Source organism: Pseudorca crassidens, chromosome 18 (genome assembly GCF_039906515.1).
Source record: "Pseudorca crassidens isolate mPseCra1 chromosome 18, mPseCra1.hap1, whole genome shotgun sequence".
NCBI lineage: Eukaryota > Metazoa > Chordata > Mammalia > Artiodactyla > Delphinidae > Pseudorca > Pseudorca crassidens.
The window spans coordinates 30,467,924-30,487,741 of NC_090313.1; the positions used below are offsets into that span (position 1 = coordinate 30,467,924).

The 19,818-nt window shown below is 40.7% G+C and overlaps 1 protein-coding gene across 12 annotated transcripts in view; it reads right to left on the bottom strand.

The window, feature by feature from the left end:
- LMO7 (LIM domain 7) overlaps nt 1–19,818 on the bottom strand; it is a 202,129-nt gene that overhangs the window by 89,475 nt on the left and 92,836 nt on the right. For all 12 annotated transcript variants that reach the window (XM_067713919.1, XM_067713924.1, XM_067713920.1 and 9 more), the window contains one exon: nt 7,024–7,130. In XM_067713919.1, coding sequence (XP_067570020.1) covers nt 7,024–7,130 — 107 coding nt within the window. The remainder of the gene's footprint in view (nt 1–7,023; nt 7,131–19,818) is intronic.

A 19,818-nucleotide genomic window follows, 5' to 3' on the forward strand; every position in this document is an offset into this window, starting at 1 on the left:
GTAACTTTAATGACTTCCCGTTAAGTTACCTCCACTCTTGATTCCTGCTTTTAAAATTTTCTGTCCCTTGCCCTTGAGCTTCTACAAGATATTCCAACTACCTACGTAACAACTATACTTTTCCACCCAAGCCTCAAGCATACATTTAGATTGGTGATGGTATGAGAACATTAAAATGTTTCTAAAGCTTCATATAAATATAAGCATGTAACAACATCCCTCAAATGTCAGTTAAAACAATACTAGCATTTATCATTGGACATCAGCATAAGGATTAAAACTTCCACCAAATACTTTGGAAAGTACATGGCCCAACATTCCAATTTTAGTTTTACCCACACAACTGAGAGGAAACACACATTCTTCTTTTAAACTGTATAAGTTTCAGATTGTGTTGCAATATTCTGAAATGATAAGTAAAAGTCTCACCCAGCAAACCAAAAGTTTAGTGACTGCTTTCCCAGATCTGCTTTGCAATTTTGAAAAGATGAGGAAGAAAGATAGGAGCACTTAGCAAAGAAATATTCAGTTCTCATCTTCGAAGCCTGGTTTTAAGATTTCCATATCTTCATAATTAAAATCTGATTTTCAAATAAGTATTTAACACGTAAGGTGTCAGGAGGAGATTAAATGCATTAACTCTGCCCTCAGATAGCTTCAAGTCTAGGGAAAAATTAGATGTAGGTAAAAACAAGAAATGCTTTGAAAGCCCAGAAGAGAGACCAACGTCACCTTCAATTAGAAGTGTTTCCTGATTAAAAAGCTGAAATGACTGTTCATCTCTATAGTCCCAGAGAGCCCTGTGCATTTAACACAATGTGTTCTAACTTATGAGGACATTTCCTCAATTATAATGTGAACCCCTCTAACGGCAGGACTCCATCTTATTTATGTCTGTATAAGTACCGGCCACAGAGAAGATGCTGAATCAATGCTTGCTGTATGATTGGCAAGTGAATGAAACCAAAATTTCCCCATAGCTGGATTAACTGCCACTTTCTACTCTGTAGCTCCAGAAACAGATGTAAGCACACGCACCTCACATGTATACCCTTCACTCAAACAATCAGTTAAATCAGACCAGAATATAGCATGAAATTCAGGGGAAAACAATGCTTAACATCTCCAGTGACCGGTGAAGCTCTCATTTTCAAAAACGACTGACAGGACTACAGATATTACAGTGCATGTAACTGTAAAAGTTTGATTAATTCAACATAGGCAGCCCTACAGATAATTAGGTGAAAAAAGAATCTCTTCAACAAAAATATCTCTTTGGTTTAACCCTTTGAAGGACCACGTTATAAAACAAATGCTATCTGATAGGCGAAGCAAATTCTACCACCTTCCCATGAACTGATTCATGACAATTGCTAATCAAATGAGCCACCAAGTGAGATTCTTTGGAGCAATGAAGTTAGGATGGGTTACTTTTGTAGATAAAGATCCTGGCCATCAAAGTCTATAACATGAAGTCTCACCCAGCAAACCAAGACAAAATCAGACCCCATGGCTCTTTGGATTTGAGGGAGTGGGGAGCTGAGGAAGGAGACTTGGCATCCAGAAAGTGTCGATCTATCGAAGAAATAAATTAAGAACTAGAAATGGAGCGAAATAAATGCCAGGTAAAACTGCTAGTTATTCTACAGTTTGTCCCTGCAGCTCATATCCCACCACCTTCTCTGCAGTTGAGCAGACTCTTAGAAATTCAAACTTTGCAATTAAAGATCATTTGAAAAATGTGACCATATATTTTTGCTGCTGGCCTTAAACAGGACTTCTGCAACCCAAAAGAATTAATGTCCCCCTTTCAGTAACTACCTAACACCAGAGAATGAATGGGATAGAGATATATGTGATGCAGTAAACTTCCTTTCTCTTTTATTCTGTTCTAATTACTTGGTAGGAAGGGAGGGAACATTTTAAAATAGCAACATGAATTGACAGGTGGAACTCCCCATACTCAAGTTACAGATCCAAGTTTGGATATCATTAAGGTTGCTTTTTTCCTTTTCGTTTTTTTTAAACAGATTAAGACATTGAGAAACTCATTTGAAAGACACATCTGGAAAAAAAAAAGTAGTATAATCAGGTTTAAATGAGAGAAAGTTGAAAATTATCCAATTCAAAGTAGGTATATTTTTACTTACATGAATAACAACGTTAAAAAAATACACATACACATTCATATCTCAAGTCAAATTTGGCAGACTGTAAAAGAGAGCCATCTGGGAACTTAATTCCTAAGACATGACTTTACAGTATTGCTGCAAAATCAAGCACCTTTTGAAGCTTTAGAGATCAGCTAAATCCTTAAAATATCATTTTGAGCCTCCGTTATTTTCACAAGGGAAATACGTGAACATTAATTTCGCTTCCAACTACTGTTCCTTTGGTAACTAGTACATGTAAAAATAACAGATTCTTGATTTCTCCACCCTCCATTTGATAAACAGACCTTTTAAAAAAACTCAGTCAATAATATCTCAAGTCACATTTTAGAACTAAAATATTAATATCGTAAATAACAAAAGAGTAAGTGTACACTAAAAAATACTTTTTCTTTGCATGACAAATATTGTGTTCAAAAGCATCGCCATCCTATAATTGTATTATGAACAGAATGCATCTAAGGAAGTGCGAAAAACTGGATTGGAATGGTAAGGGGGTGGAAACAGAAAACATGTTTATAATCTGTTCAAATTCTCAGCTTAAAAATTTCAATGTATAATTTGGTTTAGAGCAATGGTTTAAATGCAGGACTTAGTCTGAGTCAAAATGCTAGACACAAAATTAAAACCTTTAATGTTCAACTCTACCTTTCTGTCAACTTCAATCCTCCAATACAGGACGTCTGGGCTGCTCTGTTGAGTTGCTTTCCACAACGAGTCATTGTTCTGTGCCTCTTGATGACCAGATGCCACCAAAGACCATGACACTTGCTGTAGGAGCTCTGCAGTGTGCTGTGGTTGCTCTCCCACAGGCCTTTTAGAGAAAGTGTGCAGAGATGGCCCTGTGGGAGTCACACCCCCTCTTCTCTGCAGATTGTGTGTGTTTCTAAGCTCAGTATGGATATTTGGTAAATGGTTAATAATACGGTGCAGTTAATCATTGGTGCAGAAGCTAAATTTCATGGCCTCAGTAAACATCTCAACTAGGATAGGTTCAATCTCAATCTACCATTCATGGAGCCTAAGTCCGCAGTTTGCTTACTACCCTTTTGGGAAGAAAAGGAGTAAAGATACACCCTGTCCATCAAAGTCAGGAATGTCAAAATTAAAAGTATCAACTGACTTTTGCATATATGTAGTCCCAAAATAAGTGGAATAATTCAAATATATTTGGAAAAGTTCAAACTATTACTTCCTTCAAATAAAATAATTCAGTTAGAAAATTAATATGTATAATTACAGAAATATAAAGAGTACCCTAGCTTGTTTGACTAGCGAAAATTGTTACAAAGTAAATGGTAAATCTCAAACTACTGGAAAATAAGATTTGTACTTAGGGTCTAGATTAGTGAAGTGATTCAACAGCAGTGGGTCTTTATATTAATTGCTTCTGCTCTTGCCACTCATTCTCACCACACACAACTCTCCTAGGCTCTGTGTGTCATCTATGCTTTTAATAACATAGATAGTGGACTGTCGTCCACTAACAAAAAGAAATACCTCACATTTGCCAACATGTAGTTCTTTGCTCTCAGTATGTTCTGCAAACGTGTATCTTAGATTACATGTGCAGGAAGACCAACAACAGGTCTGTGAACTGTTAATGCAGTATCTTAGGGGTTGAATTTTGATAGAGCATTTAAAATAATAAATAGTTTGCCACACTTCTGCTAATTTTTTTTTTTTTTTCGGTACGCAGGCCTCTCACTGTTGTGGCCTCTCCCATTGCGGAGCACAGGCTCCGGCCACGCAGGCTCCGTGGCCATGGCTCACAGGCCCAGTCGCTCCGCGGCATGTGGGATCTTCCTGGACCGGGGCACAAACCCATGTCCCCTGCATTGGCAGGCGGACTCTCAACTACTGTGCCACCAGGGAAGACCCCTGAGCTTTTTTTTTTTTTTTTTTTTTTTTTACTTTTGCTAATTTTAATGTACATGGATGGGCACGGTAATGACCAAGTACTCACACCTTACTGCACGCTCCAAATACAATGAGCCTTTCCGTAAAACGAACAAACATACTAACACAGAAATACATGTTATTATATTAGTAAGTAAAAAGTCACACTTCAGCTGAAAATTTATGTCAGTATCCTCCCTTCCACACAATTATCTTGCTGGCAGAGTGGAAATCTAAAAATTTGAAGTCAAGGCCTCTCAACCTCAGCACTACTGATATCTGCGATCAGAAATTCTTTGTTACGGAGGCCGCTAAATACCCTTTGGAACTGAAGGGTACTTAGCAGCACCCCTGACCCCCAGGATGGCGGTAGCACCCCCATCCCAGCTATAACAACCAAAAGTATCTCCAGACGTTGCCAAATGCCCCCAGTTGAGAACCACCAGCCTAACCAACACCAAGGCTTTTAATCTACAATAAATATAGGACAAGATCTTTGACCTACAGAAGCCTCCACATTACACAAGAACTGAAACTAAAGAGAAATGCATTACTATTTTGTAAGGAATTATTTGCTTTCCTTCACATTTTCCCTTCCTTCTATAAAAATGCTATCTCAGGGCTTCCCTGTGGCGCAGTGGTTAAGAATCCGCCTGCCAATGCAGGGGACACGGGTTCGAGCCCTGGTCCGGGAAGATCCCACATGCCGCGGAGCAACTTAAGCCCTTACGCCACAACTACTGAGCCTGCGCTCTAGAGCCCGCGAGCCACAACTACAGAAGCCCACGTGCCACAACTACTGAAGCCCGCGTGCCACAACTACTGAAGCCCACGTGCCACAACTACTGAAGCCCACGTGCCACAACTACTGAAGCCCACGCTCTACAGCCCGTGCTCCGCAACAAGATAAACCACCGCAATAAGAAGCCTGCGCACCGTAACGAAGAGTAGCCCCTGCTCGCCGCAACTAAAGAAAGCCTGTGCACAGCAATGAAGACCCAACGCAGCCAAAAATAAATAAATAATTTTTTTTTAAAAAAATGCTATCTCAGGGCAGAGGAGCTCTGGCCAATCATTTAAAGAAGCTGTCTGCCAGCTTTCTCACTCTCCACCCTCCACTTCCTTTGCAGCAGTTCCACGATCGACCCCTGTGCTCTTTGGTCCAACAAGACGGAGCTGTCGGGGCGATGCTCTTAATTAAGAGTGTCAAGGTCCTCATGCAGATGTTCTCACTAGGACTGCTTGGACACATCTTGCTTTTATGGACTTGTGGTTTCCACTGAAACAAGTTGTTCTGCATACTTCCTACTACGGCTGTAACTACGTGACCTCCTGGTTTCGGTTTGTCACTAACTTAGTTTCATTGAAGGCTGAGCCCAGATACTGATTTTTCCTGAACACTTTAGACCCAGTGTCTCATGAAACAGGCTCCAGGCAAGTTTCACTCAGGACACTCTTGTTATTAGAAGCCAACAAACATGTTTTATTAAGTTCATAGCCTCCTTGAACATCGGCTACAGAGTTTCAAAACAGTATGATTTTAAGGGGAAAAGACATTTCTTCTTAATAGACAGCAACAACTGAAGAAAAACACTTTGAAAGTTAAAAATTTCTTTGCCCATCAGATAGGTCATATGAGAGAATGCTGATTAGGAAAAATAAATTCATCCATAGTTATTTTTCATGGAAATTAAACATGACCTCGAATACTGCAGAAGTAAACATGCCATTTTGGTGATGAAACTTAGCATCTCTCAACAATCTTCCAATTAATCAGAAATGCTAACAGACCCATCCCTGCTATGCACGTATCACTGCTGTGTCGTTTAGAAATGCTTGTTCAACAGAACTAGAAGCATATAGATATGAAATGGCTTGTTCATTTAAAAATATATCATTGCTTTTAAAAGATTAATCCTACCCAGGTTTTTAGGTTATATGGCTAAAGACAATGTTTACTATAAAAAATATTTATAGACAGGGTTATTCTTCTTTAGAAAAAAATCTTGACCATATTTAAGATTTTACAGTCATTTTTTAATGACTTTAAAGCTATTACAAAAGAGATATTAACTCTTCAAACTTAGTCTTTGAATTGGTAAAAGCTAATTTTTTCATTTCTATTATTTCTATAGATAGAATAAGGTGTTTATTTTTTTCCAAAGGAAAAATGCTAATTATGTTTAAGAGCCATGATAAGGAGGAAGTCATTATTACAAAATTAAATCATTTTCCTGTCACACTGAGCTGGTAACATGAGTTTATTCTGATTCACTGAAAGCAAATTTAGATTTATAAGAGAAAAATCTTACAAGAGTTTAAAACCAGATTTCCTGAAACCATATACTCAAACACAAACAGCATTTTCCATCTAAAACACAACATAAACACCTGCGCACATGTTTTCACACACCCCCCCCACACTTTCACTTTCTCATCCATACTATTAAAAGAGTGAAAAACAGTTCATTTTTAGAAATCAGCCAGTTGACAAAAGTCATTAGCGGTACATGTTGGTCCCAAGCACCGCTGCTTTCCAAATATTAAGTCTCTTTTATCACTGTCCCACTCTCATTTTTATGTTAGCAATCATGTCTTAATTTCAAATAATTTTTACTCTGTAAGCTAAAATATAACCTTCTCCATTTTCTTTATAAATATAATGAGCATCGTCACCATTAGCAACCAAACACTATGATGTTGGACAAGCATTAAAATATAAACCACCATTTTGGCTAATACAGGAATCTAAAATAATAAGATACCATGGTCTCAGTTACAGACAGCTTCACACTCACAATCCCTAAACTATTTCTTAAATGGTCTGTTTTGGAATGCAAACAGAGGAAGACAGAGGGACAATTTTCCTGTAATCAGAGCTCTCAGAAATTATTTACACTTAAGCCACAAGCCCTAAGTTTAAAAAAACATGTAACAAACCAGTGAAACTTACTTGACAGTGACTCGATTTGATAAATCCTGTAGATCCCCAGGATGGAAAAGCTGGGCTTCTTTCAATCCAATCTGTTCACAAGCTTTCAAAAAAACGTTTATATTATCCTGTGAAAAGAAGTGGAAAGTGATTGCTTAGCCGAGCTCTCTCTCAGACAAAGGTTACCAATTTTTATGATATAACTTCCAAGCTTCAAAGTCCAATTACAGCCAGCCAAAAAGGAGGAAGCAAGACCAAGCCACTCATGTATGTAAAAAAAAATAATATTAATACATGTGCACGTATAGCCTTTCAGTTTTCCAGAGCATAAACGGCAGTGCTCTCTCATGCCAGGCATATGCTGTTCCTGTGATCTTTGTGACTGACACGTTAAACATTACCTGTTATAGGACAAGTGCCTGGCCACTGAGCAGTAATCTACACTTGGATGTCAGCTCTGCTCTGCAAACAAACGCCCTCTTCCCAGCTTTGCACGACAAGCCTCACCTCTCCTCTTTAAAAATAACTCCAGCTACTGACATTCACCCACCCAGAAACTGTTGGCAGGGAAGAAAGAAGAGGAGGAACATTCTGTTTCTATGATTACAAATTACAGAACGACTGTGGAATACCACACCTGGAATCTGGTTTGGTTGCTAACCCGGCTCCTGACAGACAGGGAAACCACACGGTAGGACCCAGGAGAAGCCCAGTGATCATTGGCTGAGCCGCAGAGCTGAGGTGTGGTCGTTACTCATGCCCTGCACCTGCCTCAGGAAGGGCCTCCACAACGTGAAAATCTAGGTTGCCCTCCTATCTAACTTCAAAACCCAAATCCTCCATTCACAAACCAAGGCTCTTCATTCACGTCAACAGCTGCACCAACACTGACAATAGTAGAGACACACTGGGTGAGCAAAATTAGCTGGAGCTTCTATCTTTACTCCACTTCAAAAAAGAAAATCCTTTATGGGCTTGAGCTTGTGCAGATGCCATGCGACTCTTCACCTTCCACGTTGTTAGGTTCTCAGGCAAGAGAATGGCCTCCTCACATGCCAGCACAGGCTGGTCCCCTCACACCTGCTGGCAACGCCACATCTGAGGGGTGAGCTGCTCAGGGCCCCTGAAAGCTCACCTCACTCCCTAACAGGTGGCCGCGAGGGTCCTCTCTGCCACGTGGAGAGAGGCAGTTACCCTTTTCCCATGCTGGGAAGCTCATCTCCACAGGAAGAAAAGGCAGGCTGCGATGGCAACGTGGGAGGGAATGATCGAAAGGGAAATGAAGTAAGGTGAAGAGGCTAAATTCAACAGTTTGGGTTCTTGGTGCGTGAGAGGACTTAGGGAAAGGGGAAGCAAATGTATGGCAGAGAAAAACAATGCTGTTAGGGAGCCCAGGGACATTTAAAGAAAACCTGTTTGTAGCAGTAGGATGTTAGTCTAGTGTACGTACTATCAGGAAAAGGCAGCGCGAACTACCTAGCTGAAAGCTGCCATCCATGATTCATTTTATTCATTTTGAACAGAGGTCAAAGATTAAAGGAACTTAAGTCAAAAGTTGAACAGCTCAATGGAAGGCATTCAATCTGAGCAGCAGTAGGCTCCTCAGGTGCGGTGCCTTAGAAACAGCCCTTGAATAGCTCTCTCAACTTGAGTGCCAGTGAACTGAAGCAACAAGTTACCTGCCCCAGACACCCAACATACAATGGTGCGACAGGTGTAGGGTAACCAATAGACACACTCCAGTTCAATGTGTGCAGAAAGGAAAGGTCACTGATTCTGAAGTCCTGCAAAGCATAGGTTGGCAGGTCCTTCATCAGGATTCAAGGCCAGGGAACACCTCCTTCGTGGTTTTCTGCTTCACTCTCCGGACACTTGGCTCCGCCTTAAAAATTATCTTTCCATTTCCTTGGAAAGTAGCTTGTGTTTGCAGATGTGTACCTTTCTCAGTCTGCTTCCTGGCTGAAGAAGTTTGGAGGACTAAAGGTCTTTTTATTTTGTAATCCTCTTTCCCTTTCAGTCTAAGTTTACAAAGTTTCTGCAAATATGATTCCCTCAAAGTTTCTGCAAATACAATTCTCTCAAAAATACCATATGTCTTCTGTGAATCTTATTGGACTTCACTCCCTTAGACAAAAGCCACAACCACAAATTCCTTCAAGACAAGCCCTTCTCTTCATGTGCTGAGATGACTGAGAGACACCACCCTTAAGCTTCTTAGAAGCCCTATTGCTAGACCAGACAGATTTCCAAGGTACCACTTTGTATCTTTCTAAGATCTTAAGCGATTATACAACCACACCCTCAGCTTCATCGTTAGACCATCTTGTTTTCCTGCAAGCGCTCTGAATTTGATCGCTGCCAAAAACCCATTTCTCAATTCTCTTGATTTTTTTCAGAAAAAAAATTAATCATTTATTAACATAAAGAGACTGATAATTCCCAAAACCAGCAATTCCTGTGACCCCTTGTGTTTACTATTCTACCTGTCACTTCACCTTTCGCATTTTACTATAATCATCAAGAGGAAGCCAGGAAGCACATTAACACTCCACCAGGAAATCATTTCAGCTAGAGCATCTAGTTAATTAGGTACAATTTATAGGTATAAGGGAGTGACTATCACGTGAGAATCACTGGGACCACTTTAGAAGCTGGCTACAATACTTGTACAACAAAGAACAGAGCCTGAACCAAGATGGCGGAGCAGAAGGACGTGCTCTCACTCCCTCTTGCGAGAACACCAGAATCACAACTAACTGCTGAACAATCAAGGACAGGAAGACACTGGAACTCACCAAAAAAGATACCCCACATCCAAAGACAAAGGAGAAGCCACAATGAGATGGTAGGAGGGGCACAATCACAATAAATCAAATCCCATAACTGCTGGGTGGGTGACTCACAAACTGGAGAACACTTACACCACAGAAGTCCACCCACTGGAGTGAAGGTTCTGAGCCGCACGTCAGGCCTCTGAACCTGGGGGTCCGGCAACGGGAGGAGGAATTCCTAGAGAATCAGACTTTGAAGGCTAGCGGGATTTGATTGCAGGACTCTGACAGGACTTCGGGAAACAGAGACTCCACTCTTGGAGGGCACACACAAAGTAGTGTGCGCATCAGGACCCAGGGGAGACTGAACCAGATCTACCTGCTGGTGTTGGAGGGTCTCCTGCAGAGGCAGGGTGTGGCTGTGGCTCACCGTGGGGAAGGGGACACTGGTGGCAGAAGTTCTGGAAGGTACTCATTGGCCTGAGCCCTCCCAGAGCCTGCCATGGGTCCCACCAAAAAGCCTGCAGGCTCCAGTGTTGGGTCACCTCTCGTCAAAACAGGGAGGGAACCCAGACCCACCCAACAGCAGTCAAGAGGATTAAAGTTTTACTGAGCTCTGCCCACTAGAGCAACAGCTGGCTCTACCCACCACCAGTCCCTCTAATCAGGAAACTTGCACAAGCCTCTTAGATAGCCTCATCCACCAGAGGGCAGACAGCAGAAGCAAGAAGAACTACAATCCTGCAGCCAGTGGAACAAAAACCACATTCACAGAAAGACAGACAAGATGAAAAGGCAGAGGGCTATGTACCAGATGAAGGAACAAGAAAAAACCCCAGAAAAACAACTAAATTAAGTGGAGATAGGCAACCTTCCAGAATAAGAATTCAGAATAATGATAGTGAAGATGATCCAGGACCTTGGAAAAAGAATGAAGGCAAAGATCGAGAAGATGCAAGAAATGTTTAACAAAGACCTAGAAGAAATAAAGAACAAACAGAGATGAACAATACAATAACTGAAATGAAAACTACACTAGAAGGAATCAATAGCAGAATAACTGAGGCAGAAGAACGGATAAGTGACCTGGAAGACAGAATGGTGGAACTCACTGCTGCTGAACAGAATAAAGAAAAAAGAATGAGAAGAAATGAAGAGAGCGTAAGAGACCTCTGCGACATTAAACTCAACAACATTTGCATTATAGGGGTCCCAGAAGGAGAAGAGAGAGAGAAAGGACCTGCCAAAATATTTGAAGACATTATAGTCAAAAACTTCCCTAACATGGGAAAGGAAATAGCCACCCAAGTCCAGGAAGCACAGAGAGCCCCATACAGGATAAACCCAAGGAGAAACACGCCGAGACACATAATAATCAAATTGGCAAAAATTAAAGACAAAGAAAAATTATTGAGAGCAGCAAGGGAAAAATGAAAAATAACATACAAGGGAACTCCCATAAGGTTAACAGCTGATTTCTCAGCAGAAACTCTACAAGCCAGAAGGGAGTGGCATGATATACTTAAAGCCATGAACAGGAAGAACTTACAACCAAGATTACTCTACCCGGCAAGGATCTCATTCAGATGCGATGGAGAAATCAAAAGCTTTACAGACAAGCAAAAGCTAAGAGAATTCAGCACCACCAAACCAGCTCTACAACAAATGCTAAAGGAACTTCTCTAAGTCGGAAACACAAGAGAAAAAAAGGGCCCACAAAAACAAACCCAAAACAATTAAGAAAATGGTAATAGGAACATACATATCAATAATTACCTTAAAAGTGAATGGATTAAATGCTCCAACCAAAAGGCACAGACTGGCTGAATGGATACAAAAACAAGACCCGTATATATGCTGTCTACAAGAGACCCACTTCAGACCTAGGGACACATACAGACTGAAAGTGAGAGGATGGAAAAAGATATTCCATGCAGATGGAAATCAAAAAAAAGCTGCAGTAGCAGTACTCACATCAGATAAAATAGACTTTAAAATAAAGAATGTTACAAGAGACAACGACATTACATAATGATCAAGGGTTCAATCCAAGAAGAAGATGTAACAATTATAAATATATATGCAACCAACATAGGATCACCTCAATACATAAGGCAACTGCTAACAGATATAAAAGGGGAAATGGATAGTAACACAATAATAGTGGGGGACTTTAATACCTCACTTACACCAATGGACAGATCATCCAAAATGAAAATAAATAAGGAAAGAGAAGCTTTAAATGACACAATAGGCCAGACAGATTTAACTGATATTTATAGAACATTCCATGCAAAAACAGCAGATGACACTTTCTTCTCAAGTGTGCCCAGAACAGTCTCCAGGATAGATCACATTTTGGGTCACAAATCAAGCCTCAGTAAATTTAAGAAACTTGAAATCATATCAAGCATCTTTTCTGACCACAATGCTATGAGATTAGAAATCAATGACAGGCAAAAAAATGTAAAAAACAAAAACACATGGAGGCTAAACAATACATTACTAAATAGCCAAGAGATCACTGAAGAAATCAAAAAATACCTAGAGACAAATGACAATGAAAACACGGCGACCCAAAACCTATGGGATGTAGCAAAAGCAGTTGTAAGAGGGAAGTTTATAGCTATACAAGTCTACCTCAAGAAAGAAGAAAAATCTCAAATAAACGATCTAGACTTACACCTAAAGGAACTAGAGAAAGAAGAACAAACAAAACCCAAAGTTAGCAGAAGGAAAGAAATCATAAAGATCAGAGCAGAAATAAAAGAAACAGAAACAAAGAAAACAATAGCAAAGATCAATAAAACTAACAGCTGGTTCTTTGAGAAGATAAACGAAATTGATAAACCATTAGCCAGTCTCATCAAGAAAAAGAGGGAGAGGACTCAAATCAATAAAATTATCAATAAAATTAAAAATGAAAAAGGAGAAGTTACAACAGACACCGCAGAAATACAAAGCATCCTAAGGGACTACTACAAACAACTCTATGCCAATAAAATGGACAACCTGGAAGAAATGGAAATATTCTTAGAAAGGTATAACCTTCCAAGACTGAATCAGGAAGAAATAGAAAGTATGAACAGACCAATCACAAGTAATGAAATTGAAACTGTGATTAAAAATCTTCCAACAGGGCTTCCCTGGTGGCGCAGTGGTTGGGAGTCCGCCTGCCGACGCAGGGGACACGGGTTCGTGCCCCGGTCCGGGAGGATCCCGCGTGCCGCGGAGCGGCTGGGCCCGTGGGCCATGGCCGCTAAGCCTGCGCGTCCGGATGCTCCGCGGCGGGAGAGGCGACAGCAGTGAGAGGTCCGCGTACCGCAAAAAAATGAAAATTAAAAAAAATAAAGAAAATCTTCCAACAAACAAAAGTCCAGGACCAGATGTCTTCACAGGTGAATTCTATCAAACATTTAGAGAAGACCTAACACCCATCCTTCTCAAACTCTTCCAAAAAATTGCAGAGGAAGGAACATTCCCAAACTCATTCTATGAGGCCACCATCACCATGATACCAAAACCAGACAAAGATACTACAAAAAAGGAAAATTACAGACCAATATCACTGATGAATATAGATGCAAAAATCCTGAATAAAATACTAGCAAACAGAATCCAACAACACATTAAAAGGATCATACACCATGATCAAGTGGGATTTAACCGAGGCATGCAAGGATTCTTCAATATATGCAAACCAATCAATGTGATACACCATATTAACAAACCGAAGAAGAAAAACCATATGATCATCTCAATAGATGCAGAAAAAGCTTTTGACAAAAATTCAACACCCATTTATGATAAAAACTCTCCAGAAAGTGGGCATAGAGGGAACCTACCTCAACATAATAAAGGCCATATAGGACAAACCCACAGCAAACATCATTTTTAATGGTGAAAAACTGAAAGCATTTCCTCTAAGATCAGGAACAAGACAAGGATGTCCATTCCCGCCACTATTATTCAACATAGTTTTGGAAGTCCTAGCCACGGGAATCAGAGAAGACAAAGAATTAAAAGGAATACAAATTGGAAAAGAAGAAGTAAAACCGTCACTGTTTGCAGATGACATGATACTATACATAGAGAATCCTAAAGATGCCACCTGAAAACTACTAGAGCTAATCAATGAATTTGGTAAAGTTGCAGGATACAAAATTAATGCACAGAAATCTCTAGCATTCTTATAAACTAATGATGAAGAATCTGAAAGAAAAATTAAGGAAACACTCCCATTTACCATTGCAACAAAAAGAATAAAATACCTAGGAGTAAATTTATCTAGGGAGACAAAAGACCTGTATGCAGAAAACTATAAGACACTGATGAAAGAAAGTAAAGATGGTACCAACAGATGGAGAGATAAACCATGTTCTTGGATTGGAAGAATCAATATTGTGAAAATGACTCTACTACCCAAAGCAATCTACAGATTCAATGCAATCCCTATCAAATTACCAATGGCATTTTTTACAGAACTAGAACAAAAAAATCTTAAAATTTGTATGGCGACACGAAAGACCCCAAATAGCCAAAGCAGTCTTGAGGGAAAAAAGTGGAGCTGGAGCAATCAGACTTGCTGACTTCAGACTATATTACAAAGCTACAGTAATCAAGACAATATGGTACGGGCACTAAAACAGAAATATAGATCAATGGAACAGGACAGAAAGCCAAGAGATAAACCCATGCACCTATGGTCAGCTAATCTATGACAAAGGAGGCAAGGATATACAATGGAGAAAAGACAGTCTCTTCAATAAGTGGTGCTGGGAAAACTAGACAGCTACATGTAAAAGAATGAAATTAGAACACTCCCTAACACCATACACAAAAATAAATTCAAAATGGATTAGTGACCTATATGTAAGGTAAGACCGGACACTATAAAACTCTTAGAGTCAAACATAGGAAGAACACTCTTTGACATAAATCACAGCAAGATATTTTTTGATCCACCTGCTAGAGTAATGGAAATAAAAACAAAAATAAACAAATGGGACCTAATGAAACCTCAAAGCTTTTGCACAGCAAAGGAAACCATAAACAAGACGAAAAGACCCTCAGAATGGGAGAAAATATTTGCTAACGAATCAACGGACAAAGAATTACTCTCCAAAATATATAAACAGCTCATGCAGCTCAATATTAAAACAACAAACAACCCAATCCAAAAATGGGCAGAAGACCTAAATAGACATTTCTCCAAAGAAGACATACAGATGGCCAAGAAGCACGTGAAAAGCTGCTCAACATCACTAATTATTAGAGAAATGCAAATCAAAACTACAATGAGGTATCACCTCTCACCAGTTAGAATGGGCATCATTAGAAAATCTACAAACAACAAATGCTGGAGAGGGTGCGGAGAAAAGGGAACCCTCCTGCACTGTTGGTGGGAATGTAAATTGATACAGCCACTATGGAGAACAGTATGGAGGTTCCTTACAAAACTAAAAATAGAATTACCATATGATCCAGCAATCCCACTACTGGGCATATACCCAGAGAAAAGCATAATTCAAAAAGACACATGCACCCCAATGATCATGGCAGCACTATTTACAATAGCCAGGTCATGGGAGCAACCTAAATGCCCACTGACAGATGAATGGATAAAGAAGGTGTGGTACATATATACAATGGAATATTAGTCATACAAAGGAACGAAATTGGGTCATTTGTTGAGACGTGGATGGATCTAGAGACTGTCATACAGAGTGAAGTAAGTCAGAAAGAGAAAAACAAATATCGTATATTAACGCATATATGTGGAACCTAGAAAAATGGTACAGATGAACTGGTTTGCAGGGCAGAAATTGAGACACAGATATAAAGAAACAAACACCAAGGGCGGAAAGCAGCAGGGGGTGGTGGTGGTGGTGTGATGAATTGGGATATCGGGATTGACACATATGTATACAATGATGTGTTATTGCATTACTGTCAACAAACTATTTTCTCTTACATGCTGAATCATTTTGTTACACAAAGTCTAAATCCTCATTAAAGTGTATACTCCACCTCCCTAGGCTCTCACCTGCCCAAAGCCACTTTCATTCTTACTTAGAGGACCTTTTCTTATTTAAGTATCTTTTTTTTTTTTTTTTTTTTTTTTGGGCAGTACGTGGGCCTCTCACTGTTGTGGCCTCTCCCGTTGCGGAACACAGGCTCCGGACGCGTAGGTTCAGCGGCCATGGCTCATGCGCCCAGCTGCTCCGTGGCATGTGGGATCTTTCTGGACCGGGGCACGAACCCGTGTCCCCTGCATCGGCAGGTGGACTCTCAACCACTGCGCCACCAGGGAAGCCCCTTTAAGTATCATTAATGATAAAATTTCAAGTGTGATGACTTCCAACATGTAGAGGGAATACTTTGAATGATGAAACCTTAATGCCACAACAGATGGGGAACTGTCTGCTCTTAAGATCAAACCAGTTAGACCCACCTCTGCAGAAATTTCCTGAGTGTACAGGGTCAAGAGCTGTCATACACAAAAATGGGTTCTTTAAATAAAGACAAGACTAATAAAGAGATTTATTACAGAATTCCTGAATAAGATGAAAATCCTAACTAATTCTAAAGAAGAGTGAAGCTGTGCTCAGGCCTGTGACCTGAGGGCCATACCAGCAACATCTTAAACCAAAGCTCCCAGAATGGCGTCACTTGGCAGTGTTTCCCATCAATGAACCAAGCGATCTTCCCATGCTCAGTCTGACCTTTTTTCCCAGTACAGCTCTATGCCTACTTTAAGCAAGATTCTTCCATTTTCAAAAGAGCCTGTTATCCAATTCCTCTGAACATGAGGACAGGATGGTGCCGGTCAATTTATCCTAAGGCCAAGAGGCTTGGTGACCTCAACTCCTTTTCTATTAATGACATGGCCCCTATTTCCTCTGCCTTGGGAATTGACAGTGCCAGAAAGTTAGCAGGTACGTGCCAGCAAGCAAGAGGGTGTAAGCACTGCTGGAGGCGGAGAAACTAAGTCCATGCTTTAGAGTGACAGTCTCCTGTCAGCCACATCAGAATGACCAAAGGGGCACGCAGTACTGCCGCTCAGGCGATGCTGATGGGGATCAAACTGGAGAACAGCTGACCTAGCCTCTTGCTACTCAACGTGTGGTCCACACACCATCAGCACTGGCATCACCTGGGAACTGTCAGAAATGCAGAAGCTGCAGCTCCACCCCAGACCTACTGAATCGCAATGTGCATCCTAAGATACTCCTGCAGGTGATTAGAGTCTTTGTAGACAAGTTCTCTGACAAATAACAAAATAAGGACACTCTTTCCAAATATGAACTAAAGCAGTGTTTCTCGTTAGCGTAAACACGAAACACCTAGGTATTATAGAACTCACATTGGACCATGACTAAAAGTGAATTGAATTCCATTCTTATGATACACTAATTGTGGTCATTCAAAATGATTTTAAAGCAACTCCCAAGCAACAATGACAATATATCCAAATTTGCCTTTTAAGTATATCATTTCCATTAAGAAAGCAGCTTAGTCACAGTTTTGATCAGCTAGCCCTAGCTCTTTTTGTTTTGGAAAGTTCATCCTGTTTTACGGCTTAGTTAATAAATGTAAGCTGTGAAGTAGCACACCTACAATCTGTGATTCTAATATGTAGGTAAACACACAAGAGATTCGACTTCCATCCTTATTTGTGAAGAAAATAAGCAGCTCGTCTTTTTTTTTTTTTTTTTTTTGCAGCTCGTCTTTAAGTTGTCCTTGGGTGCTTACTTCTCTACAAAGAAAAAGGCTCGGTCACTTGCCGGTAAGAAAGGAATTGAGGACAAGGAGAGCAGTAAAGTTCTGTCACATGTGAAAATAGGACCCAACCAGAAATGCTTAAAAGGAATCGCCAGGTGACACGGAGGGCCTGGGGCTTATACATGATAACTGTGCCAGCAGCTTGGTGGTTTGATTTTGCCCCAGCACTGTCTGATGGGGCAAGAGCAAAGCCAGACCAAGAGAGAGAGACTGAGAGCTGGCAGGTTAGGGCAGCAGCAGGTCAGAGGGATGGAGGGCTGAGTGCTCCCGTAAAAGGCTAGTTATTCTCTACACCTGCTTCCTTCTTCCTGTCCTGCCCCTAGGTTCTTCAGAACCTTTTTTTTTTTTTTTCCTCTTTCTGACTTACTTCACTCTGTATGACAGACTCTAGGTCCATCCACCTCACTCCAGGACGAAGTGAGAGAGTGGCATGGACATATATACATTATCAAATGTAAAACTGATAGCTAGTGGGAAGCAGCTGCATAGCACAGGGAGCTCAGCTCGGTGCTTTGTGACCACCTAGAGGGGTGGGATAGGGAGGGTGGGAGGGAGACGCAAGGGGGAGGAGATATGGGGATATATGTATACGTATAGCTGATTCACTTAGTGATACAGCAGAAACTAACACAACATTGTAAAGCAATTATACTCCAATAAAGATGTTAAAAACAACAACAACAAAAAAAGGCTAGTTATTGACATGCTTAATCAACTCGGGTTACAATTAACTACACAGGAGCCATAACAGCCTTTGTCAAACTGCAGCATGAAGTCAGGTACGGTCTTACATATTATATCGATTAAACTTTACATCAGAAAGGAAGTAATTCTAAAACTTACCTACTCTGTTAAAAAAAGAAAAAAAAGGTGCCAACATAGATTCTTAAGAAGTTCTGTCAGAGAACAGATTGGTTGGTTGCCAGAGGTGGGGGGACGGGACAAAATGGGAAGAAAAGAAAACAAAGTTCTGTCCTCAAATTATCCATGTTGTATGTTCCAAAGTGAAACATGTAATTGCTTAGATCAACGTGTCATAATGATGCTAAAATGCATGTCTTATGAATCAATAAAGCATGTTTAATGAAGGAAAACTACACAGTAAAACTTTGGAGATGGTTGGGAATTCGTGTTCCTTCAGTGCCCCCACCCCACCCCCTTCAGAGACTCTTTTACAGGTAATATGTCTGGATCATCAGCCCTTTTGTAAGTCTTTCCAACCCCAGGGACTCCTTGCTTTATGAGGCTGACTCACTTTTAGTCATTTCTATGTCAAAAAAGTCCAAAGGGGCTTCCCTGGTGGTGCAGTGGTTGAGAATCTGCCTGCTAATGCAGGGGACACGGGTTCGAGCCCTGGTCTGGGAGGATCCCACATGCCGCAGAGCAACTAGGCCCGTGCGCCACAACTACTGAGCCTGCGTGTCTGGAGCCTGTGTTCCACAACAAGAGAGGCTGCGATAGTGAGAGGCCCGCGCACCGCGATAAAGAGTGGGCCCCGCTCCCCGCAACTAGAGAGAGCCCTTGCACAGAAATAAAGACCCAACACAGCCAAAAATAAATAAATTAATTTAAAAAAAGTCCAAAGACTTCTCACTGTAATTATAAAATATTGATCCTATCCCTGCCTACTTAATGCAAAATGAATCTCATCTTTCTCCCACAGGAGAGCCCCTGAGCTTTCCTACTTCGTACACTCCATGTGTTTCCCCCACCTCACAGCTTCTCCTGGTTTCCTCAACATCTCTGGTCGCTCATGTGACATTTTTCCATTCTCTTATTATCCCAACTGGCTCTCCATAGAATAGCTAATTTTCCCAATAATCTCAACTTCCCATGAAAAGAAGCTTACAAAGTCTAACTGTTCCCATTTTACACACGGTGAAACTGAGGCCTAAGAGGTATGTGACTTGCCTAAGGTCACCCAGTAAGTAGTGAAGCTAGGATTCAAACCAAACAGTTCAACTCAAGTGTGTGCTCTTAACCACTGTATTAATTTCCCATTTCTGCTGTCACAAATTACAGTTTAGTGGCTTAACACAAGATAAGTTTATGATTTTACAGTTCTGGAGGTTAGAAGTTCAAAATCAGTCTCGCTGGGCTAAAATCAAGGCGTCGGCAGGGCTTTATTCCTTCTGGAGGCTCTGGAAGAAAATCGATTTTCTTTTCCTTCCTGAGGCTTCTTTCGCTCCATCTTCAAAACCAGCAGCATCGGGCTGAGTCTCTGTTCCACTACCATCTATCTGGTTCTCGCTCCCTCTTC